This window comes from Elaeis guineensis, chromosome 6, assembly GCF_000442705.2.
Source record: "Elaeis guineensis isolate ETL-2024a chromosome 6, EG11, whole genome shotgun sequence".
In the NCBI taxonomy this organism is placed as follows: domain Eukaryota; kingdom Viridiplantae; phylum Streptophyta; class Magnoliopsida; order Arecales; family Arecaceae; genus Elaeis; species Elaeis guineensis.
The window spans coordinates 19904955-19930236 of NC_025998.2; the positions used below are offsets into that span (position 1 = coordinate 19904955).

At 41.8% G+C, this 25282-nt stretch overlaps 1 protein-coding gene across 1 annotated transcript; it reads left to right on the top strand.

Annotated features, from left to right (window-relative positions):
* The first annotated feature begins 255 nt into the window (after positions 1–255).
* LOC105034148 (caffeoylshikimate esterase) lies at positions 256–24915 on the top strand. Its single transcript, XM_010909195.4, has 8 exons — positions 256–680; positions 946–975; positions 1174–1303; positions 1385–1531; positions 1712–1842; positions 22043–22180; positions 22978–23076; positions 24369–24915. Exons 1-8 carry the CDS (start codon positions 393–395, stop codon positions 24582–24584), a joined length of 1179 nt encoding a protein of 392 aa, XP_010907497.1. The 5' UTR covers positions 256–392; the 3' UTR covers positions 24585–24915.
* The last annotated feature ends 367 nt before the right edge of the window (positions 24916–25282 follow it).

The window sequence follows — 25282 nt, forward strand, 5'->3', positions numbered from 1 at the left end:
TTGAGAAGCGAAGGTTATTTGGTCCGAGACTGGACGGCGTATTTTTACTGAACCAAAAATTTCTTCCAGGCGAATTGGAGAAAACTGTGGCGTGTTATGCACCGTGGGATTTGGTGCGGTCCATGGGACCTGGACGAGTAATAATTAGACCCTCCGCACCCCACCTCTGTAACTCATGTGAAGTAACAGGGCATTGTGGGTCCCAATTAAATTGGGGACGACTAAAAGATTTCCGTCGCCTACTGAACGGTTGACCCGCTTCCCTCGCGCTGCACGATCTCGGACGGAGCGAGAAACTAGTTTATATTCCGTGGAAGTGGAGCCGTAGTAGTCTCTAAGAGCTCCGATCTGAAGGAAAACCAATCCCTCTTCCGTTGGAGCTCACTCATCATATGGCGCTCTCTCTTAGACTGCACCACCGATTCGTCCAGAGACGACAACCCTCGGAGAAGCCCCAAAGGTCTCCGATCCAACGGCTCCGGATGCCGGATCTGGGCGGGGCCAAAGGAGGGACGGCGAGGAGGGCTCTGATGCCCGTGGCCGCGCGGAAGGCGATCGAAGGGGTGGGCGAGGAGCTGAACTCGCTAGCGGCTCAGAACAAGGACTTCGCCCCCGCCCGGAGGCAACTCCGCGCCGCCTTCCTCGATGTCCAGCAGCGCCTCGACCACTTCCTCTTCAAGGTTGGTAGCTCCCGTACCCCCCTTCCCCACCGTCCGATTCATTCATAGATCTTGCAACCGTTCTTATGGTACGTCTTGATGGCCGGAGTACGATCCGGTCGCAGGAGTGCTTCCATTGAGCTCGAATCTGCCAAAAGTTGATCCATAAACACTATTGTTTGTTACTTAGATATCATTGATTTTTTTTTTGTCTGAATAAAAAATTTCTCCTCTTCTCATTTGTTTCCTTTTTTTTTTTCGTTTTTCTTAAATTATATAACTGCAGATAGCTCCGAAGGGAATCCAAACGGAGGAGGTGAGCAGGCTTTAACTTTAACGGAACTGCGTTTCTCCACCAGTCCACTGGCTTTTCAGTGCAATTTCTTTTTATTATTTATTACACTAGCCCCCTTTCCGGGAGCGGCCTCCTGCAACTCACTGCAAAGCAATTAATAGGTTTCAGCTTTTTGGTCGAATCCGTAGCTGACACGTGCTCGACTCGATTCCTCCACAGAGGTACCAGGTTAACTCCAAGGGGGTGGAGGTCTTCTGGAAGAGATGGTTGCCAAGCCCCGGCGTGTCCACCAAGGCCGCCCTCTTCTTCTGCCACGGCTACGGCGACACCTGTACCTTCTTCTTCGAAGGCAGGTCTCACTCCACATAAATCTCCAACACTTTAATCTCTCTCTAACTCCTTTGACTTAAGATCAATTATACAATTACAGGCATTGCCAAGATGATAGCCGCTTCCGGGTATGCGGTCTACGCCATGGACTACCCGGGCTTCGGACTCTCCCAAGGTTTGCACGGCTACATCCCCAGCTTTGACGGAATGGTGGACCATGTCATCGAGCAGTACACACACATCAGAGGTGGTTTTTTTGATTGTTTTGATTTAATTTGCTTGTCAGGCTCAATTTTATGATCGTTTGGTTTTGGATGAGTATTGGTTAGAATTTGGTCGTTTTGCGAGCAAATGTAGTGCAATCGATTCGGGGTTGCTGCTGGCAAAAATGTTATATTGCGGTGATGATGGTTTGGTAAATGTTCAGCGATGAAGGAGGCGAGGGAACTGCCGCATTTTCTGCTGGGACAGTCGATGGGAGGGGCCGTAGCTCTTAAGGTTCACTTGAAGCAACCGAAAGAATGGGATGGAGTGATTCTTGTTGCGCCGATGTGTAAGGTAAGCCTTCAGCCACATCTCTTTGGTTCTTAGTTAAGTAAAAAGAATAGTTTGTTTTCTTTAGGATCACAGAATGAATTGCCTCTTACAGTTATTGCTTTCTTGCTTTCTGATGATGATAGTCAAGCCCTTTATCGAATTTTATTGCTCAAAACTTGATAATCTTATGGATATTCATAACTTGTGTGTAATTGTTTTCCTGAGTTTGTATAAATTTTCATAGGTCTTTTTTGGTAAACAACATGTTGTTACCCATGGCTTCGGTAAGGTTTTTGTAGTGCATATAGCAATCGGATCACCCTGCACATAATTTGGGAAGTCAAGGCTAGGATTTGTGTGGGCATAGGAAGAAAGAGCGTGGTACAAGAAAAAAGAGAAGGGTTTTCCTCTATTAGGGTAAGATGAAGGAGAGTTGAATATGTTAAATGGAGAATTCTGTTTGCATTTTGTGCCTTGTCAAGGCTGCCAAATGTCAGTTTGTCTTACAATATTACAAACCTTGTGCTTCCCCTTAGTGCAGAGGTTGAGATTCATGTATGGTTATTTTCATCAAAAAAAAGGGAAAAAAAAGGAGGAGAGATTCATGTATGGTTTAAAGTTTAACATACTTTGTGGGGCAGAACTTCTAACATCATCTTGGCCAGCCTCAGATGGCGTATATTGTGGAGTTTATCTACTGCCCAATCCGACATCCATTCCTCAGATTACAACCAAGCACTCGCTGATGGGGCAGCCTCAAAGACCGAAGGAAAATCCAAAGAATCACAGTGAAGCAACTGTACGTTATCAGCTTCTATCCGACCTCCTAAGCGGACATTTACCAACCTCGAGATCGGGATCCTACCAATGATGATGAACATAGCCCGACAACCTATACAGGTGCTAACTCAAGAAAGAATCTCAGCTCAGCACTGACCTCGGGACGTCGGAGTATTCGTCCACGTGGGAGATCTGTGGAATCTCCTAGTGAAACATGAACACAATCCGCATTTGACACCCATGACTAACAATCTTGACCATCGGGTTAGTGGGCTGATTCCTCATTTTAACGGTTTGTCAAATTGTGGCCTAACAACCTAAGAGATTAGGACCAAATAACCTACTAGATTCCAACATGACAACCTATCATACCATCTCTATATAAAGAGATAGGGATGGCAATAGGGTTGGGTCTGTAATAAATGAGTCGGATCAGATACTAATTGAGTCAGAAAATATTAAACCTAAATCCAATCTGTTTATTAAATAGGTCAGAATCTATAACTTAAATCTACTATATTTAACAGACAGATAATCTGATCTGACTTGTTTAATCTATTTAACAAACGAATAATTTATTAAATCGATCTGACTCGATTCGACCCATTTCATTGACCTGTTTGCCTCCTCTCTTATCGCTTGTAAAAATTTCTTTCGACAGGTGATCTGATGTTGCCTGATGAAGCTGAGCTGCCGAAAGAAGTAGAGAGTGGGCTAGAGTTGGCTGGGGATGCTGGGACAGTGAGGGTGATAGCCTTATGGATGTCGGTGGAAGGGACGATGGTGGGGTCAAGAAGGAAGATGACGGTGTCCTTGCCATGATGGGTTCCCCAGCAAGAAGCACCATAGTGCTGCATCCCACTCCACCATCCATTGCACCATCTCGTTGTCGGTGCAACAGCCATATCGCCCCCCACATCTCGCTCGCCGCCACCTCCCTCATCGTGATGCCTGTAGTCACCACCATCTGGAATGTTGTCATCGCCTTCAGACTCCAATAGGTGCTTCCACGCCTGCATCACCAATCGCGATGGAACATCGTTGCTGTGTCCATCCTCTCTCTTCTCTCAGCCATTCTCGGACTTTTTCTCTCGTTCTCGAACTCTTTCTTTTCTCTCTCTTCTAAAGCAATGGGAAAAAAAGGATAAAGAATTTTTTTTTATCTCATGAACTTTCTTTTCTCTCTCTTCTGATGAAAAAGTAAAGAAAAAAAAATAATTTTTTTCTCCTGTTGTTCGAATCTCTCTTCTCTCTTCTAATATGATATGATATGATATGATGGAAGAGTAAAGAATAAAAAAAATATTTTTTTGTAATTTGATTGACTTGGAACGAGTCCCAAATCAATGCATCATGTAGGCAGAGGATTAGTTGGCCACACAGGCTTTATTTTGGTTTTATTTTTTTTGATTTCGCATGTGGGCGGTGGCGTTTGGTTTCAAATTTTAAAATAACAGCTCATCATCTTAATCCATTATCTCAAAATGTGGATTATTTTAAATGAAACATATATTGATAATATCCAATCCGATCTGACCTATTTAATAAATGGGTTAAATAGGTTAAACAGGTCAGAAGGTCGGAATCCAAATCTGATCCAAATATCTAAATGGGTTAAACAGATTGATCTATTTATGATCTGAATTTGTTTAGTCCAAATCCAAACCTATTTAAGATAAGTCGAACACGGATCGGATTGGTAGGTCGGATTGTACTTTGCCACCTTTATAAAGAGATAACAAGGAGGCCCTCAAATAAGCTCAATTTCAGAGAACATCCTCGTGCTCTCACTTGGACCTTTTGCACTCATTTTTTCATTTTGTACTCAAGCTTCGGCTAACTTAAGCATCGGAGGGTCCCCCATTGAAGAAACCTTAGCAAGAGTCTCTTGCAGGTTCGCTGTGACGTCCCATCCCCCGGGTTGGTGTCAAGTTTTCAGGCTAGAAGGAGTCCAACTTCAGCCACATCTGCCTCAAACCAGAGTCTTGCAGCAACAATGTACATCATTCATCTGCTTTTGTATGTATAATGTAACTACCAAAATTGGAGATTTTAGGCAATTGGAGAGTGTGTCTTTTGTTATGTGCTTAAAGAATGCGAGCTTATCATTCCATGTAGGGTTGGGTTGGGGTCAATGTGGAAGTGCAAATCAGTAATGGTTAATGGATGGACAGGGGCATGATAAATGGTTAATGGATGGTGATTGATCTTCATAGTTATTATCTCGAATGAGATAGTCTGAGGCAAGGAGGGTGGTTATAAAAATGAAGTTGATCTTGAGGCTTCAAGAGGGGATTAATGTGTTTCTAGAGTCATCTATGTAATCATAGATGATCCTTGAATCCTACCATATAAATGCAAATAATGGTAGAGACATTTGTACCTAATCTAATCCTTAGAGTAGCTGGACATAGTGTTCTCAACAGTTGAGTGCTCCACTTCCTTGTTAATGATATTTATAGCACCATAAATATTGATTGATATACCTAACTACATGAAGATTTCAAGGAGAATTTTGATTTCAAAAGTTGCAAGCCTATCATACTGTATGACCAGATGCTCATGTAATCCATTGTCGACTGCAATGAATAAGATGATGGAGAATTGGAACTACCGTTGTAGCTATGACTATGGTATCAAATTAGGAGTGGCAAAATACGACCCAATCCGTCAATCCGATCCATATTCAATCCGTCTTAAACAGATTTGGATTTGGATTAAATGACTTTGGATTGTAAACGGATCGACCTATTTAACCCATTTAGATATTTGGGTCAGATTTGGGTTCTGACCTTCTGACCTGTTTAACTCATTTAACCCGTTTATTAAATGGGTCGGATCGAGTTGGATATCCATCAATATATATTTTATTTAAAATAATCCTCATTCTGAGATGATGGCCTGAGATGATGGGTTGTTATTTTAAATTTGAAATCAACCACCATCGTCCATATGTAGAATCAAAAAAATTAAAATCAAAACAAAGCCCACACGGCCAACTAATCCCTCTACCTGCGTGATGCATTAACTTGGGACTCTTCCAAGTCCTTCAAATTTCAAAAAAGTATTTTTTTTATTCTTTACTCTTTTATTATATCATATCATATCAGAAGAGACAAGAGTTCGGATAATGGAAGAAAAAAATTACTTTTTATTCTTTACTTTCCCATCGGAAGAAAGAGAAAAGAGAGTTCACGAGATAAAAAAAAGTTTTTTTATCCTTTTCTTTCCCATTGCTTGAGAATAGAGAGTAGAAAGAGTTCGAGAACGAGAGAAAAAGTCCAAGAATAACTAAGACAAATGGAGAGAGGATGGATGCGGCGATGACGTTCCGTGGCGATTAGTGATGTAGGGGCGGAAGCACCTACTAGAGCTCGGAGGCGACGACGACATTCCAAATGGTGGTGAATTTCTGGCATCATAATGAGGGGGTGGTGGCAAGCGAGATACGGTGGGTGGCGAGGCATTGCGCTGATGATGAGATGGTGCGACAGATGGTGGCGAAGTGGGATGCAGCACTGCAGTGCTTTTTGCTGGGGAACTCATCATGGCAAGAACATTGTCATCTTCCTTCTTGGCCCCACCACCATCCCTTCCACCGACATCCGCGGTGCCATTACCCTTCTTGTCTCCAGCATCCCCAGCCAACTCCGGCCCACTCTCTACTTCCTCCGACGGCTCAGCTTCATCGTGCAACACCGGATCACCATCGAAAAGGGTTTTTGGAAGCAACAAAAGAGGAGGCAAACAGGTCAGTGAAACGGATCAGACTGGATCAGATCGGTTTAATAAATTATTCATTTATTAAATAGGTTAAATAGGTTGGATCAGATTATCTCTCTATTAAATATAGCAGGTTCAGGTTGTAGATTCTAACCTATTTAATAAATAGGTCGGATTCGGATTTAATGTTTTCTGACCCAACCTGTATCTGACCCGACCCGACCCGATTGCCATCCCTATATCAAATTTTTGTGCATTATATGCTAATTAAACTACACACCATTGATGGGCAGAGATTAGGTTTTAGATCATGCATTAAAGGGAAGCAAAAGGGAAGATATTTACCTTCATATGTTTAATGGACCAATAGGGAATGGAAATTTGTCTTATGTTAAAGAGTTAAAGAGTTAAATACTGATTGATATACCTAACTACATGAAGATTTCAAGGAGAATTTCGATTTCAGAAGTTGCAAGCGTATCATACTGTTCAGAGTAATTTGGAATGGGTTGGTGATGTATGGAGACTTAAGCCCATTACGACCCATCAGATCCATATCGGCACCTCTTCGATGGCCTAATTGTTGATGTTTGCCCGACCTTTAGTCAGGACAAATGTATGTCCCGACCCTTCGTTGGAGGCTATTCTCTCTGACCCCTCGTCTGCATGTTCTTGATCTGACTTCTGATCTAAAAGGATTGGTCAATCTCCTGTCGCATCCGATCCTCATTCGACTTGCATATCGGGACAATCTCTGATCAGCATAACAACTACAGGTCAGCTAAACTTCTGGATCAACCCATTTAATCGAGTCTTGGTCGAAAAACTATCAATTCCAACTCTTAGTCGGCACACCATACTTTCTGATCTTTCTTTGAAAGCAGACCGACCAAGCTCAGGATTAAAAAGACAGGCACCAACTGACAACAGCTGTCATTCTTATTTGGATGCAATCGTCTGATTCGGAGAATCATGCCGGTATAACCGTCTGATCCGAAAAATCGCAACCAAATAAGCATGCCAGATTTGGCCAGTCTGTCTTTCAAAAACGATTACACAGCCATCTTCTCTATAAATACTCAAACTCCGAAAATTCAGATAAGTAATCCATTTTCATCAAGCTCAAAATTCTGCTTCTCTGTTTGCGCATTCTGACTTGAGTATCGGAAGGTCCTCGTCGGAGCACAATCCTTTGGCTCGGACTTTTTTGCAGGTTACTCCAGTATAGTGTTTCTTCATTTTTTGGCGTCAACCAGAAACAAGCCGTAATAGATATAGGAAGGGCCGAATCTTTGGTCTTGTAAAAGAAGCAGATAAGTTAGAAATTCTTGATGATGGCTCCGCGCAGGACTTCCTGGTGAGTCGGCGCCTTCGCTTCCCAGCAGGTGTAGAATGAAATAAATCATCCTGCCCCTGTACCTCCGACGGTGACAGAAGTTTTCGCGTTGGTACAGCAACCCACGGCGGTGACCGTGGAGCAGTTCAACTTTTTCAGTAGATACAGCAACTCACAGCTATTATTCAGACAGCGATTCAACCTCCATCGGTATCCCAGTCAGTGAGTCAAGCTCAAATCCCTCCGGCCCAGCGGCTGGCGGCATATCGGACCCAAGAATCAAGGAGACGGCGGTCTTCGAGTCCTCAGTTGGGGCATGATTTAACCCCCGATCGGAGACCTTCATGCTCTGAAGTGCATACCAATCGAGATGTGGAAGTCGAGTGAAGACTTCAAGAGATGGATCGAAGGATCCAACAGATTTGCAACAATCCATTAACACCATCTGACGGATTTGATTCTGAACCGCCTTTTGTGGCGAGTATTCTCCAGGAGCCAATCCCACCAAACTTTAAGGTTCCACAGCTGGAGAGCTACGACAGCACCACAGACCCCGTCGATCATGTCAACTGCTTCTGAGTAGTCATGCTTCTCTAGGATGCCTTTGACACTATTCTGTGCCAAGCCTTTCCCTCCACTTTGAAGGGAGCGGCTCGATATTGATATTCCAGTCTGAAGTCGGCCTCTATTTACTCTTTTCGACAATTGAGCCAGGCCTTCGCTGCCGATTTCATCACCAACCAGCTACAGCAGAAGCACTCGGACTACCTCCAGACCATCAAGCAAAAGGAGGGCGAGTCCATCCAGTCTTACGTAGCTCGGTTCAACAAAGCTATATTGGAAGTCCATGACTCGGATCATTCGATCGCAACGTCTGTCCTGAAAGATGGGTTATTAATGGGTGACTTTAAAAAGTCGCTGTTGAAGACATTTCTTCGAAATTTTTCCAAGATGTTGGCTCAGGCGGAGAAATACGCCCGATTGGAAGATTCTCTAGCGAAAGAAACCACCTGAGTAGCCTTAATAATGGGGAGTCAAGAGCAAAGCGGGGCTCGCTCGCCTAAGCGGAATAGCGAAAATCACCACCATTCGAGGTCTCCGCCGAGGAGAAGGAATATTTCATCGAAGAGGAATCATTCACTTTCGAGGCGATTTAGCGATCTCATTCCTTTGAATACTTCAAGCAGAGAGATTCTGATGGAGGTGCGAGCTGAGCTGCCTCCGCCTCCAAAGATGCGGACAAATCTGGGACGTCGTGATCCGGACAAGTATTGTCTCTATCATCGTGACCACGATCACAATATTGAAGATTATAACCAGCTCAAAGAAGAAATTGAGCGTTTGATTCGAAAAGAGAGGCTGGATTGGTTCATCCGACGACAAGATCCTCCACACTGATATCCTCCAAGGGCTGGGTAGCAGCAGCAGAGACGTCCCCCTCAGCAGCAACAGCGCCAGCCTCCTCAACCTCAACCAGCTCCAACACAACCGCAGATGGAGGGGCAGGCGGAAGCAGAAGATCGACCCCTGCGAGGTGAAATTCACATAACTAAGAGGTCATCTGGTTCGATGGAGCCGCATGCAGCGAAGAGGCCTCAGCTCGAGGAGCCAATAATCTTCATTGAACAAGATGCTGAAGGTGTACAAACCTCGCATAATGATGCGGTGGTTATTATTGCAAATATCGCTGACTACAATGTACACTGCGTTTTTATTGATAATGAAAATTCAGTTGACATTTTGTACTTTGCTGCTTTCACTGCAATGGGGCTTATCCCAAAACAACTAAATAAATTCAATATTCTTATTCAAGGTTTCTCCGAAAGTTCGGTAATTTCGGAGGGAACTATAAGACTGCCTCTTACGGTGGGAACCAGACCCAAGCAAGTGACCATCCATGTCGATTTCCTTATGCTCAACCTACCGTCAGCCTACAATGTAATACTTGGCCGACCAAGTCTAGGAACACTGAAGGCAGTTGTATCGAGTTACCACTTGATAATGAAGTTTTCGATGGAGGCTAGAGTGGGGCAAGTCCGAGGCAATCAAGCCGTGCCCCGACAGTGCTTTGCTGCTAAACTACAAGCGGAGGAACTGCTGGCGGTGCCCCAACTTGAACTCCCAATAGATTTGGATGCCCGAGATGATCTGGCTGGTGAACATGCTTGACCGTCCGAGGATCTAATAGAGGTCCCTCTGAGGAAAGAAAATTCCCATCAAACTATAAAGATCGGGTCGTCTATAGATCAAATAACCAAAGCTCGTCTAATTGCTCTTTTGTAAAAAAGTGCGGACCTGTTTGCTTGGATGGCGGCAGATATGTCTGGTATTGATCCGGAGGTGATGACCCACCATCTGGGGGTGGATCCGACCTTCCGTCTTATAAAGCAGAAGAAGAGAAGCTTTGCCCCAGAGCGTCAGAAAGCAATTGCTGAGGAAGTAGACAAGCGGGTCAAGGCCGGCTTCATCCGAGAAGCAATGTACCTCGATTGGCTCGCCAACATGGTGCTAGTCAAGAAGGCGAACGGAAAATGGCACATGTGCATCGACTTCACTGATCTGAACAAAGCCTGCCCCAAGGACAGCTACCCTCTTCCTCAGATAGATCAATTGATTGATGCTACTTCTGGGCACAAGCTCCTCAACTTCATGGATGCCTTCTTTGGCTATAATCAAATCCGGATGGTACCTGAGGACGAGGAGAAAATGGTCTTTATTACTGACTCTAGGCTCTACTGTTACAGGTTGATGCCCTTTGGGCTCAAGAATATCGGAGCAACATATCAACGACTGATGAATAAGATATTCAAAGATCAAATTGATCACAACATGGAGGTTTATGTGGATGATATATTGGTAAAAAGCCGAACTATCCCGGATCATATAGCCGACCTCCAAGAAATCTTCAACACCCTGCGTCGATTCCAGATGCGGCTGAATCCCATGAAATATGCCTTTGGAGTTAGCTCTAAAAAATTCCTCGGATTTATAGTCCCCCGATGAGGAATTGAGGCAAATCTGGAGAAGATTAAGGCGATCCTAGAAATGTCCCCACCAAGAAATGTAAAAAAAGTCCAGCGCCTCATTGGAAGGATTGCTTCACTCAATCGTTTCGTCTTTAGATCGGCTGAAAGATGTTTGTTTTTTTTTCCAAACCCTCAAACAACTGAGGGATTTTCAATGGATGATTGAGTGTCAGAAAGTATTCGAGGAGCTGAAGCAATATCTCAGCTCGGCATCCTTGCTTACAAAGCCTCAACCAAGAGAAGAATTGTTACTTTATCTTGTCGTATCTCCGACAGTAATTAGTTCGGTTCTTATCCGAGAAGGACATTCAAAAATCAGTATATTACTCTAGTAAGGTCCTTCAAGATGCAAAAATCAGATACAAAAAGTTGGAGAAGTTGATATTTGCTTTGATCATTATGGCAAAGTACCTCCGATCCTATTTTCAAGCTCATACAATAGTATTGCTCACAGATCAATCGATCAAAGCAGTCCACCGTCCAGATACGTCGGGATGGGTTGCAAAATAGGTCTTGCAGCTCTCCGAGTTTGACATTAAGTTCCATCCGAGGCCTTCAATTAAAGCTCAAGTCTTGGCGGACTTCGTCCTTGAATGCACCATCCCTGATGAGGAAAGATTGGAGGCTTCAGAAAGTAGCTCAATGGCGCTAGATCTGATCTTGAGGATTAGTGGATTCTTCATGTGGATGGGTCTTCCAATTCATCGGGATCAGGAGTGGGGATCATTTTAACCAGACCGGAAGGTAATGTGGTGGAGTATGCTCTGCAGTTTGAATTTTCAACCATCAACAACGAAGCAGAGTATGAGGGCTTAATTGTCGGGCTCAGACTGGCAAAGGATGTGAGAGCCAAACACTTGAAAGTCTTCGGTGATTCTCAACTGGTGACGGGATAAGTCAAGGGTGAATATGAGGCTCGAAAGGAAAACATGAAGAGGTACCTCGAAAAGGTAAAAAAACTGACCACATCCTTTCTAAGCTTTGATATCCAGCAGGTACTTCGGACACAATATCCGGATGGATGCACTGTCTAAGCTAGCAGCCTCTTTACCGTTTGAATTCCAAAAAGAAACTTATATCGAAATATTGGGGACCTCAAGTCTGGAAGAACCTCTCGCTGTCCAGCAGATTAACGAAGAGTCTTGCTGGATTGACCCCTTACTAAAGTATCTCAGGTTGGGTGAATTACCACCTGACAGTCGGAAGCTCGAAAAATCCGTAATCAGACTGCCCGCTATGTACTTCATGACGACAAGCTGTACAAGTGGTCCTTCTCTCTTCCACTTCTGAGGTGTCTGCTACCGTCCAAAGCAGATTATGCTTTAAGAGAGGTCCACAAGAGAATTTATGGAAATCATTTGGGCGCAAAGAATCTTTCTTACAAAATCCTTTGGTAAGGCTATTATTGGCCTTCGATGCAAAAGGACGTCTCTGATTTTGTTAGAAGGTATGATCACTATCAAAGAATTTCTAATGTTCAACATTAACCAGTGGTGCCCCTTGCTCCTATTGCCACTCCATGGCCTTTCGCTCAGTGGAGAATGGACATTTTGGATCCCTTTCCTCATGCCTTAGGCCAGCGCAAATTCCTCCTGATGGCCATTGATTACTTCACGAAGTGGATGGAGACCGAGCCCCTAGCCCGTATTACAGAGGCTAAGGTTAAAGACTTCATCTAAAAATCTATTATTTGCCGCTACGGTTTCTTAAAGGCGCTGGTGACTGACAATGGCAGATAGTTCAGCGGCTCCCGACTTTGAAAATTCTGTGAAGACCTTGGAATCGAACAGCACTTCACTTCAGTTGAATACCTACAAGCTAATGGGGAAGTCAAAGTGACGAACAGGACTCTCTTGCAAGGTTTGAAGGTTAGACTCAATCAGATTGGGGGGTTTTGGGCGGACGAGTTATATCACGTGCTGTGGGCATACTGAACAACTCAGAATTCGATCAGTGGAACTCCATTCAATCTTGCATTCGAAACCAAAGCCGTTATACCAGTTGAGATTAGGCTTCCTTCCTCAGGGTCGAAGAATACAATGAGGACACCAACTCGGAATGGTTGCGAACCAACCTTGACCTGGTTGAGAAGAGTAGGGGACGAGCTGCCGTGCGAATGGCTTCCACCGACAAAGGGTAGCCAAATACTACAATTCCTGAGTCAAGTCCAAGGAATTTTGGGTCGGCGATCTGGTGTTGCGGCGCGCCGAAGTCTCACAACCTACCGAGCAGGAGAAGCTATTGTCCAATTGGGAAGGTCCTTACCGAGTAGATGAAGTGGTACGTCCCGGGACTTATAAACTGAAGCAGCTTGATGCGACTCCACTCCAAAGATCGTGAAACTCAGCCAATCTCTGCATGTATTATCAATGATATTATAATTTTGCTGAGGCATATGCATGAATGAACGCTCCAATTTATCAACATCGGTACTTCCATATATAAGTAAAAGTAATATCAATGAGGGGCTTATATTTAAACTCGGCCTCTGATCGTCTTGAGATGCTTAAACTCGATCTCTGATTGGTCTTAAGATGTTTAAACTCGATCTCTGATCGGTCTTGAGATCCTTAAACTCGGCCTCTGATCGGCCTTGAGATACTTAAACTCGACTTCTGATCGATCTTGAGATGTTTAAACTCGGCCTCTGATCGATATTGAGATGTTTAAACTCGGCCTTTGATCGGTCTTGAAATATTTAAACTCGGCCGATCAGATCAACCTTGAGATGCTTAAACTCGATCTCTGATCGGCTTGAGATGCTTAAACTTGGCCTCTAATCGGCCTTGAGATGTTTAAACTTGGCCTTGATCGGCCTTGAGATGTTTAAACTCGGCCCTGATCGGCCTTGAGATGTTTAAACTCGGCTTCTGATCAGCCCTGAGATTTTAAAAGCCTTTGATTGGCTTATATTTAAACTTAGTTTTATGGCAACCATATGAAGTCAGCATGAATCGAAAATAGCAACATAAAAGAAGAAAAATATGAATGCATGGTTGAAAAAGTTGTTGCTTTATTCAACGAAAAATGTTTACAAGAGTCTAGTCAGCTCTTTGTCTGACATTACAAAAAGAAGAGAGAGAATTGACTACTCGGTTGGTGGGCGTCGTCATTGGTTGCACTTCGTCAACCTTGGAAAGTACCCCACCGTCAAGATCTTTGATGCACCCGCTCTGAGGGAATTACAAATTCGAAAATACGTAAGCATTCCCTCGCTTCTCGTTTAGCCTCATTAAAGCGTCGTCCATGTCCATATCGGGATCAAGAAGCTCGGATAGATCAAGTTATGGGTACAAAACTCGAATTGCATTCTGACAAAATCTGTAACCAGAATGACGTCCGCCAGTAAAGGCCATATGGATCGTCAATCGAGAACTGTCCATTAGCTGCTCATTAGATCAGGAAGAAGCAACTCTTTCTCCTCCTACCAGGGATCGACCTATTGGTTCCCCTCTTTCGATCGGGATCTGTCCCATGGATGATCGGAAGAGACTCTTTTGGACTGACGACGGTGATTGGAGTAGTCACTTAGATATCTTGCTTTTACGTCCTTAGGAGCAGCGACAATCTTCTTGCTATCCAACCCTTTTTTCAGCTTTGAAATTTCTTCTCTGGCAGTGTAGAGTTCGTCCTCAATTTGTAATGTATGCTCAGACCTCGCCCATCCAAACTCCTGCACTTAATCAGGGACTCTAAGGCACGAATTTTTCGCGAGCAGAGTCAAGATGACGACAATATATAGTCAGTTTCATCACCACATCCCAGGACTTCTTTTCCACTGCATCGGATATCCTCTATATCTCTTCGGTTCATTGTGCCTTCTCAGCACTATGTGCTACAACTCGTCGAACTTTTTGTTGAAGTCTGCTGACTTCTTTCTCGACCTTGCCAAGTTTCTTTTGAATCTTTTGCAATCCCTTCCCTTGATTGGCAGCTTTTCTCTCGAAAAATTTAAGTTTCTTCTCCAAGTCTTAATGTGAGTTTTAATCTTGACCGCCGTCACCGGGGGAAGAGGAGTAGCCGGTAAAGGAGCAGCGGCTGTCGGGCCGATGTCACAAACGTCATCCATCAATTATATAAACAATGAAAGCGGTAAATTCAAAAAGTTCATGATTTCAGTTCATTAAATGAAAGTTTCTTACAAAGATAAACAAAAAACAAACAAAGAAAAAAGAGGGATAAAAAGTACAAATATTTAATCTCCGACCTTCTCTTGGGGAGTTGTATCCGAAGGAGACTCAGAGGGACCTGCGTCAGCAATTGAAAAGGAGGATGGCTCGGCAACGTTCTCTTTCTCGAAAACAGAGAGCTCGGAGGCAGTGTGAACTTCCTCGCCATCTTCATCTTCATAGTCCAAGAAGGCGAGATCAAGCTTCGGATGCTCCTCCTTTATCAACTTCCAGCAGTCAACCCAACCTTCTTTGTGAGCCTGATGAAAAATCTTTTCACTGAAGGCCATGTGGCTGTTGTGGTATTCTTTAGACGCTCTAAATGCCTCGACCGCTCGAGCCATCTCCTCATTGAAGGCAGGTAACACCTTGAATTCCTCGATGGAGGAGCGCTTGGCATCTTGAATGCGCTCCTCAATCTTTTTCTCCACCTCTTCCTCTCTCTTTAGGGCGAGGGTCAGATCGGACTCCATCTGGCCGAGGGCCCCCTGGAGATGCTTGGCCTCAGCCTTTATTTCCTTAATTTTCCCCCGGACTTTTTGGGCATCTGTCTCAACCTTCTTCTTGGCCTCTCGCGCCTAAGCCTCCCTGGCTGAGCGATCCAACAAGTTGACGAGAACATGGAGTAGCTGCATTTCAAATCGACTAAGTCAGAGGAAATACGATGATTAAAAAAAAAAAAAGAGTGTGACAGGATAAATATTATGCCTGGTAGCCAACAGTCAAAGACAGCTTCCTCAAACTAGAAACGCTTATCTTGTCTATTGCTCTAACTTCGTCGAAATAACGGAGTTTTCGATGGTTTCTCGAACTGTCTTCCAGTCTTGAAAAAATAAGCCTCAGAAATATCGTTAGGAAGGGCCTCGTCATCATCGGCCTCCTTAGAAGATCCATCCCGAGCAAAAGTCTTGGAAGACTAGGGTCGCTCAACGACCTCTTCTCGGGGGTCGGCGATCAAGGTTGGAGTAGATGCAGGTGTCGCCAAAACTTTTCCGACCTCGGAAGAAAGTGCTTGGTCGACAGAGACAGGCTCTTGACCGAGCTCGACAGACTTCAATCTTTTCTTTCTCTCGTCCCCACAGACTGAGTCTTTCTCTTCTGTAGAAGAGAGGCCTTCAATTTTGCAATATCCTTTGTTGAGGGTTCTATTTCTACAATTGTTCAACAAACGTCAAGTTAAAGAGCTATACATATAGATAAAAAAAAGGAGAGAGAGCATAAACGATCCCACTCACTCCTAGGTTTGCTAGAGGAAAGTCCTATCAAGAAGAGGGATTCATCGGATAAAAGCTCATCCAGATGAGGAGCGTTGTAATCCAGGAGATCCCTATGTCTTCTCTTTTCCTCGACGCTTAACTCTATGGGCTTTAAGGATGAGGCTTCAATCCAATCCCAGTTCGAAAGCCCCCAGTCATCTATCGAAGCACAAAAAACAAAAAAGAAACGGCTCTTCCAACCGTGAACAGATGAGGGAGCGCCAAAGACTAAGAAAGTGGCACCCCTCTGGCAGAAAACATACAGCCAGTCAACGTATGGGTGTTTCTTTAATATGAAGAGAGCTCGAAAGAGGAGAATCGAAGGTTGGACTCCCGTTCGAGAGCAGAGAACAAGAAATCCTATGATATATCTAAAGGAATTTGGAGACACATAACAGAAAGCAATCTATAGAATCTAAAAAGCTCAAAAATGAAGAAAAAGATGAAAAATCTAAGATCTGCTCGAAGATTTTCTCGTACACCGCTAATCGGTCTGGAGGTTGATCGTGGACTCGAGCAGTGAATCAGGAAGCTCGAGATGGAATTCGTCCGGAATGGAGTATTGGGCTCGGAACAACTCTATGTCACTCAAGGTCAACTTGGATTGGATCTCTCCAAACCCGGTGAAAGGATTGGTTTTGGACCTAGGGTTTTTTGGATCCTTCATTTTCTTTCACATGGGATTCTCACTCACAGAATTTTTAGAACCTGCCATGGGAATAGAAACCTAAGAGGAGAACGAAAGGAAGAAAAAGCCAAGAAGGTAAAAGGAACTTACTTTCGAGTAAGAAATTAAAAGAAAGTATCTTCGAGATCTCTTCACACGGTAGAGAAAGAAGGAAATCTGTCTGCAGGAGCTTCAAAGTAAGAAAAATGGCAAAGGAGAAGGATTCACAGGAGTTAGCAGAGTAAGAGAAAATAAAGCAAAAAAAGCCGTCCCTTTAAATAGAAGGACGCACGTCTCTTGAGGACGTCAAGTCAGTACGAATTTCTAAAATAGACCACGCGTCAAGCCTTCATTAGCTCAACAACTGGATGACAATCTCCACATTCAATGCATCCCAGCAGAAAAAGCGGCGTCTGGAGTGGCATCTGTGCAGATTTCGAAAATTTCATCATTAATTCGATAATTTTTCGTCTAGAAAATCATGCGCAGATATTTGATTTAAAAAGACTCTTCACATCCCCGACCATTCAGAATGTCAAAGTAAATACTCCCATAGCCCGACCAAAGCTCGGATTAGGGAGTAGGGAGTATCTATTAGGAGTAATTTGGAATGGACCAGTGATGTATGGAGACTTAAGCCCATTACAACCCATCATATCCATATCAGCACCTCTCCAGTAGCCTAATTGTTGAGGTTTACCTGACCTTTAGTCAGGGCAAATGTCTGTCACGACCCTTGGTCGGAGGTTATTCTCTCCGACCTCTCATCGGTATGTTCTTGATCCAACTTCTGATCTAAAAGGGCTGGTCGATCTTCCGTCGCATCCAATCCTCATTCGACTTGCACATCAGGACAATCTCTGATCAGCATAACAACTACAGATCGGCTAAACTTTCGGATCAATCCATCTAACCAAGTCTTGGTCGAAAAATTATCAGTTCCCACTCCTAGTCGCACACCACACTTTCTGATCATTTCTTGAAAGCAGACCGACCAGGCTTAGGATTAAAAAGGCAGGCACCAACTGGCAACAGCTATCATTCCTATCTGGATGCAACCACCTGATTCGGAGAATCATGTCGGTATAACCGTCTGATTCGAAGAATCGTAACCAAATAACCGCGTCAGATTCGGCCAGCCTGTCTTTCAAAAATGGTTACATAGCCATCTCTTCTATAATACTCAAACTCCGAGGATCTAGATGAGTAATCCATTTTCATCAAGCTCAAAACTTTGCTTCTCTGTTTACATATTCTGACTTGAGTGTCAGAGGATCCTCGTCGGAGCACAATCCTCCGGCCCGAATTTTTTGCAGGTTACTCTAGCGCAGTATTTCCTCATTTTCCGACGTCAACCAGAAACAAGCCACAACACATGCTATATGACTAGATGCTCATGTAATCCAATGTCAATTGCAATGAATAAGATGGAGAATTGGAACTACCATTGTAGCTAGGACTATGGTGTCAAATTAAGGGCGGCAAAATATGATATGATCCATCAATCCAATCCATATTCGATCTATCTGAAATAGGTTTGGGTTTGGACTAAATGCGTTTGGGTTGTAAACGGTCAACCTGTTTAACCCATTTAGATATTTGGATCAGATTTGGATTCTGACCTTTTGATCTGTTTAACCCATTTAACCCGTTTATTAAATGGATCGGATCGAGTTGGATATCCATCAATATATGTTTTATTTAAAATAATCTTCATTCTGAGATGATGGCCTGAGATGATTGGTTGTTATTTTAAAATTTGAAATCAACCACCACCGCCCACACGTAGAATCAAAAAAATTAAAATCAAAACAAAGCCTATGCGGCCAACTAATCTCTCTACCGGTGTGATGCATTAACTTGGGACTCATTCCAAGTCCTTCAAATTTCAAAAAAGTTTTTTTTTATTCTTTAGTCTCCTAACATATCATATCATATCAGAAGAGAGAAGAGAGAGTCCGGATAATGGGAAAAAAATCATTCTTTATTCTTTACTTTCCCATCAGAAAAGAGAGAAATGAGAGTTCACGGGATAAAAAAAAAGTTTCTTTATCCTTTTCTTTCCCATTGCTTTAGAAACAGAGTAGAGAGAGTTTGAGAACGAGAGAAAAGGTCCAGAACAACTGAGAAAAAAGGAGAGAGGATGGACACGGCGATGACGTTCCGTGGTGATCGATGATGCAGGGGCGGAAGGACCTACTGGAGTTCGGAGGCGACGACATTCCGAATGGTGGTGAATTGCTGGCATCACAATAAAGGGGGGAGGTGGCAGCAAGCGAGATGCGGGGGCGGCGAGGCACTACACCGACGATGAGATGGTGCGGCAGATGGTGGTGAAGTGGGATGCAGCACTGCAGTTCTTCTTGCTGGGGAACCTGTCATGGCAAGAATGTTGTCATTTTCCTCCTACCCCACCACCATCCCTTCCACTGACATCCTCAAGGCCATCACCGTCCTTGTCTCCAGCATCCTCGGCCAACTCTGGCCCACTCTACTTCCTCGATGGCTGGCTTCATCGGGCAACACCAAACACCTATCGAAAGGGTTTTTAGAAGCGACAAGAGAGGAGGCAAACAGACCAGTTAAACAGTCAGGTCGGTCAGATCGGTTTAATAAATTATTCGTTTGTTAAATAGGTTAAATAGATCGGATCGGGTTATCCGTCCATTAAATATGGTAGGTTCGGATTGTAAATTCTAACCTGTTTAATAAATAGGTCGGGTTTAGATTTAATATTTTCTGACTCAACCTGTATCTGATCCGACCCATTTATTACAGACCCGACCCGATTGCCATCCCTACGTCAAACTTTTGTGCATTATATGCTAATTAAACTGCACACCATTCATGGACAGAGATTAGGTTTAAGATCATGCATCAAAGGGAAGCAAAAGGGAAGATATTTACCTTCACATGTTTAATGGACCAATAGGGAATGGAAATTTGTCTTCCGTTAAAGAGTTAATTATTTTTTTAAAAAAAACCCACAAAATATAAGTGATTGTCAAGGGTCTTAAAGGGCTAAGCAGTACTTTGTGCATGGGGAGACCACAATACCATTATTGTGTAGTGGAAATATTCAATTTCAAAGAGAAATGCTCTAGGTTGATAAGATCTGGACGTTTCTCATCAAGGCTCCAGATTTGTTCCTTAGCTTTGACTTTGTGAATCTTGAGGATCAAATCATGGCACCAGCATTGAAGAAAATAAGCCACAAATAGCAAACCCAATACATACTCTTGTATAAAAACTTTACCATTGATACAATAATGACATGTAATGCTTGACAACTTGGCATATGTCATAGCCCCACCTAGCACACAAATAGGAACATGTGCTCATCATATCGCTATTTAAGTTAACCATCAAATATTTTGTGTAAAAGAAAATCATAAATTCATTTTTATCAAGTCAATGATCATAATTAAAAATATAGTAGAGTCATTTATTATATGGAGTGTTTCTTTGCTGAGTGGTGTACAAACGTTTCTCTTGGAGGTTTTCGTCATTGCATGGCTAGGAATGCAGATGTTTAAGTTCAGATAATAGTAATGTGAGAGTCATAATGTACAGAGTGATTGAAAATTTATTTAACATGGTCAGGAAGTCATGATATGATTCGTGATTGAGGAGCATACATCCTACTTAACATTGTTGCCCCTCCGGATGCACTGTCAATAAATCACAGCAATATAGATAACGTTATAGGATAAGCAGCTGACATGGTAAGTTTTAGTACATTATTTTCCCCAAATGATCTGATTTTAACCATTTCCTGTGTGCACACTAATATTTTTGGAAAAAAATGCCAAGATTGAGAAAGAAAAATACATGATGATTATGTCAAAGAGAATTGTTAAGTCAAAAAATAAAAAGTAAATGATCTCAATTGTCAGCCTTTGACTTGTTATAGAACTATGATTTTACATCTTTCCTGTAACCAGTCTGTAGATCTGGTATCTAAACATGCTGAGATCAAGTTGTGAAGGATTATTGACAGCCTTAAGACATGACAGCCCATAGATAGATAAATACTGTAGGCACAAAAGAACCATCAGAATGATCATTACCCGAAGTCCATATTTTACATTGGTACCTGTCCTCACAACCTTATCGTTTTGTTGAAATTCCAGATCAATGGTAGTGAGACACAAAATCCGTGATGTCCATTGTGTAAAAAAAAAAAAAAAAATTGGAGTTATTTGGACCCTTTAAACAAATTTAAATTTCAGTCTTGCTACTTATCTGCTGAGAGCCTGAAAGAGAAAGTCGAACCATTTTCAGCTTGTGGAGTGTTTTGATTGCGTTTATAGGATGGAGCAATCCTTTGACTGGAGAGAATTTGAAGATTGAAAGGTCAAATTTGTAAGCTTGAATCTCAAGGATCATGATTTGTGTCATATTTATAAAGAACAACAGGATGTGTAGGCACATGATGTTATCTGTACCCTACTTGGTACAAACCTCAAGCCTGATGAAAAAGAGAAGCTTGCCATATGGGGAAATCATCTACTTTATAGGAACATGACTTCTTGTTTGTCTCTGGCTTTCCTGCGCTTCCTTCCACTGGATGAATTGTCCCGCCGATCTATCCCTTTCTTGCTACAGGAAATCCAAGGCTAGAATTGGTATTGTAGCTATACCGATACCCAGTGTTAGTATGGATTTAGGCTGTCCTTGAAATATTTAACTGCCAAATCATGATTTCTTGCTTTTCTAAATCAAAGTCCTGAAATTCTAGAATGAGATTTTTTCGAATGAAATGGTCAGTTGCTATAAGGGAATTCAAATGGAAGCCATAAGGTTCGGTGGTGTTGAGAATCATCTATTTCAAAAATTCTGTTCATAATAAATCTATTCAGCTTAATGGTTTTATGATTTTAAGATTCTCATGGTACATTCATGCAATTATAAAAGCATAAATTTCTTTTTAAAGAAGCATGCAGGAGTAATTTCAAAGAGTGTCCAAGACTCCAAGCACACATACCTATGCTTTTGGTAGCCTGTCGTTGTTACTTTTGTTTAGATAACAAACCTATAATTCTTTCTTGTTCAGTCAATTTCTATTCATAACACAAACTTATATCTATTACAGTAAATTGCAATTTGTCTATGATGAATTGTATTAATGATTATTTGCCTACTGTCAGTTACTTCATCAAGGTCTCTTTATCCATGGTTTCTTTGCTCCTTACATGAATTAAATAATATAAAGACATCAAAAACTAGTGCATTGATGGTGCTGATGTTTCTGAACTTGCAAGATTGCAGCAGATGTAACACCACCAGGACCTGTTTTGAAGGCATTAACCTTGATGTCTTATGTTTTACCTGAAGCAAAATTGTTCCCACAGAAAGATTTAGGAGATCTGGCATTCAGAGACCCCATGAAAAGAAAAGTGGTTAGTTTTCTTTAACCTTGTATTGGAATCTGCCGTACTTGACTCTACATTCCTTTATGTTCCCCTATACAACACGATAATTGGAAAACATGCACCTTGGGCTTGATTTAACCGTTTGTGACATGTCATCTCAAATCTATAGACATCCAGATCTGGTGATTCTTAAAGTAGATTTGTAGCATTTGTGCATATCTGGTATGTGGAATTGTGATAGTTAACAAATTTTACAATCATCAAGATCAAACACAACCACCACATCAATTACCTTGCTTATTTTTTACATTATTTTGGAAGTAAGATCAAGCATTTTAGGACACTCATGAGGCTTGAACCTAGCTTCATTAAGAGCCTGAGCTTCTTGCCTTGCACTTCAGCATTTTTTGTCATTGGCCCATTCAACCATGTTTTATTTAGAAATATTGTGATGCTTCACTATTATGTTGGATTTACTGAAACATTCATTATGTAAGATTCATCAAAATTATCTTATAATCATTGATATTTATTCCAATTTTTTCACATTTTTTAGTTTTGCTTGTAATCATTATTGACCAGACATCTATAGTTATATCGAGTAATGGACAAAAACTTAAAACATATGGAATTTCTTTCTTTCTTATTTACCATACTTTGATTCATCTATTGACTTATCTGGTTGTCCCATATTGTCCTGTGTATTTATTCTTGCTACAGTATTGCTTAAGCACATGGTGGAATATGATTTTATGCTTTTTTTCCTTCAACCTTTTTCTTCTTGAAAGAAATGCATTTAGTCAAAAACTGTTTTTCACTTTTAGGCCGAGTTCAATGTAATATCATACTCAGATCAAATGCGATTGAGGACAGCTGTTGAACTTATAAAGGCTACACAAGATATTGAATCACAACTCGAGAAGGTTAGTTACTTTCATTAAAGATCTTATCTGATATTTCCTCTTCTTTTACTGCATCATTTGGTCACAAAGTCATCGTTGCATCAGGAAATGTTAAGTTACAGTGTTTGAAAATGGTAAAGAAGGTACACAAGTGTTAGCATTATTATGATAAGAAGAATGCAAAGAAATGCATGCTTGCAATGCCAATAAAACTGCTACCACTAAATTTTCCGTCATATTAGCTATATATTATTTACAAAAGTCCATGATAGTTATGGGAGCCTTGTAGGTTAAATCTTCGAATTCATGCAGATAGAATTGCAGGAATTGTAAATCAACTTATGGGAGCAATATTTAAAGATTAATAAGCATCATGAATCTTAACCAACAAATCTGACAATATTTATAGAAATCAATTTTATGGATTTGACATAATAAATTGTGAAACAATTCATTACTAGCTCTCAAACTAATGTGAATCCTTTGAGTTGGCATCGAATTCCTAACCTGCGCAACTTGTCCAGAAAGGGGCTATCCATCAGACCTAGAAGATCAGTTGAGATTAGTGACTGACCTTATTGGTTATGCAATTTAAGCTCATGCAACTAGGGAGCAGCCCTTGAAGATTTTCTTAACTTGAAGAGTCTAGACAAAGAGGAGAGAAGGCAAGGTATGGTATAAGAAACTTCATTAGTCTCTTGGGCCAATCAAATTAGCCAAAATATCATATCAAAACACAACTCCTATAGTTGAACACACATACCCACGCACATGTGTGCGTGTGCTTGCGCACATGTGTACGTAGAAAGATAGAGAGGAATAAGACATGCTTGCTTTTCCTTTTCCCATTTTGTTTTCTTTTTCTTACCACTAACGGGTGCTTGTATCCATTGCATAGTCAGACCGGCATCCTAAAATTAGTGCAGATGTGGCACCATTCATCTCTTATTCTATAAATATTAGTTTACTGGTCTAGTTTTATAATAGATTTAAAATAAGATTTTCTGAAAAATCCTTTTCCTTTTCTAGGGATACTAGAGTATTAAATATTTCATGAAATGTTTCTCAACCTAACCAGCCACAAAACCAGAATAGAATTCTATTTGAGAATATTGTTACCAAATCAGAATGTATATGAGCCCTGCTTTAATTACAAGAAATTCTTATTCCTGAAAGATTTTATGATACCTTCCCAGTTCTACACATTCTACAATAGATGCTACAATTGGTAACTATCAGATGCATCATTACACTTATTCCCTTACTCAAAATGCAAAAAAATTCTACGTTTTCACCTATTATAAAATCTTCAGGTTTCCTCTCCATTGCTGATTCTCCATGGAGCTGCAGACAAGGTGACAGACCCAAATGTGAGCAAATTCCTCTATGATAAGGCTAGTACCGAAGACAAAACCCTCAAGCTGTACGAAGGAGGCTATCATTCGATTCTGGAGGGGGAACCTGGTGATAGGATTGAAAGTGTCATTAATGATATCATATCCTGGCTAGATTCTCATTGCACCCTTTGATTAATTTGGCATTTGAGAATTGAGATGCAGGTTGAGTCTCCTTCCACTATGTTGTTTTTGCCGTTGCAGGTTGAAGCCCGGTGCCCAGTTTTACCTCTTGTTAGATCTTATAGACTTCCCTTATTCTTTTCATTCCTTCAACTGCTGTTACGATTTTGGCTCAAGGTTTTTTCTTCTGCCAATCCCTTTTGATACCCATGCATTAATGCCTGTCATATCATCATGAACTCTGAGCTAAACTGTAGCATGTGAAGTTGTGGGAGAGTAGTGATCCTAGATCAGTAAATCTCAAGAAATTAAGAGTGATTAATTTCTAAGTTATTTTTTGTAATATGATATCTAAGATCAAATGTGCTGAAATTACTAATACATGCATCATTCTCACATGAATAGCCTAATGATATTTACGATTTTAACTATTCATGTAGAAATGTGAATGGGCTAGGTTGAAAAACTTTTACAATGGGCTGGCCCATGGACGTGGCCCATAGACCTGGCCCGAGCAATGCAAAACTTTGCCTTAGGTTGGCCCATTTGCATCCTTAGATTCAGGCTTTTAAGTTATCAGTTTGCATTTTCATTTGTCATGTACATGGCTCACGCATGCGGAAAGAGTTAATTGAAACTATGGTGCAGAGGGAAAACATTGCTCTGCAAATGTGTTAAACTAACTTTTGATGTATTGGTATTGTCTGGAT

Excerpts from the sequence above, each read along its gene's own strand:
- LOC105034148 (XM_010909195.4), top strand. The coding sequence starts at position 393 with ATGGCGCTCTCTCTTAGACTGCACCACCGATTCGTCCAGAGACGACAA. Across the intron at positions 681-945 it reads TCGACCACTTCCTCTTCAAG|ATAGCTCCGAAGGGAATCCA; the intron begins GTTGGTAGCTCC and ends ATATAACTGCAG. Across the intron at positions 976-1,173 it reads AGGGAATCCAAACGGAGGAG|AGGTACCAGGTTAACTCCAA; the intron begins GTGAGCAGGCTT and ends ATTCCTCCACAG.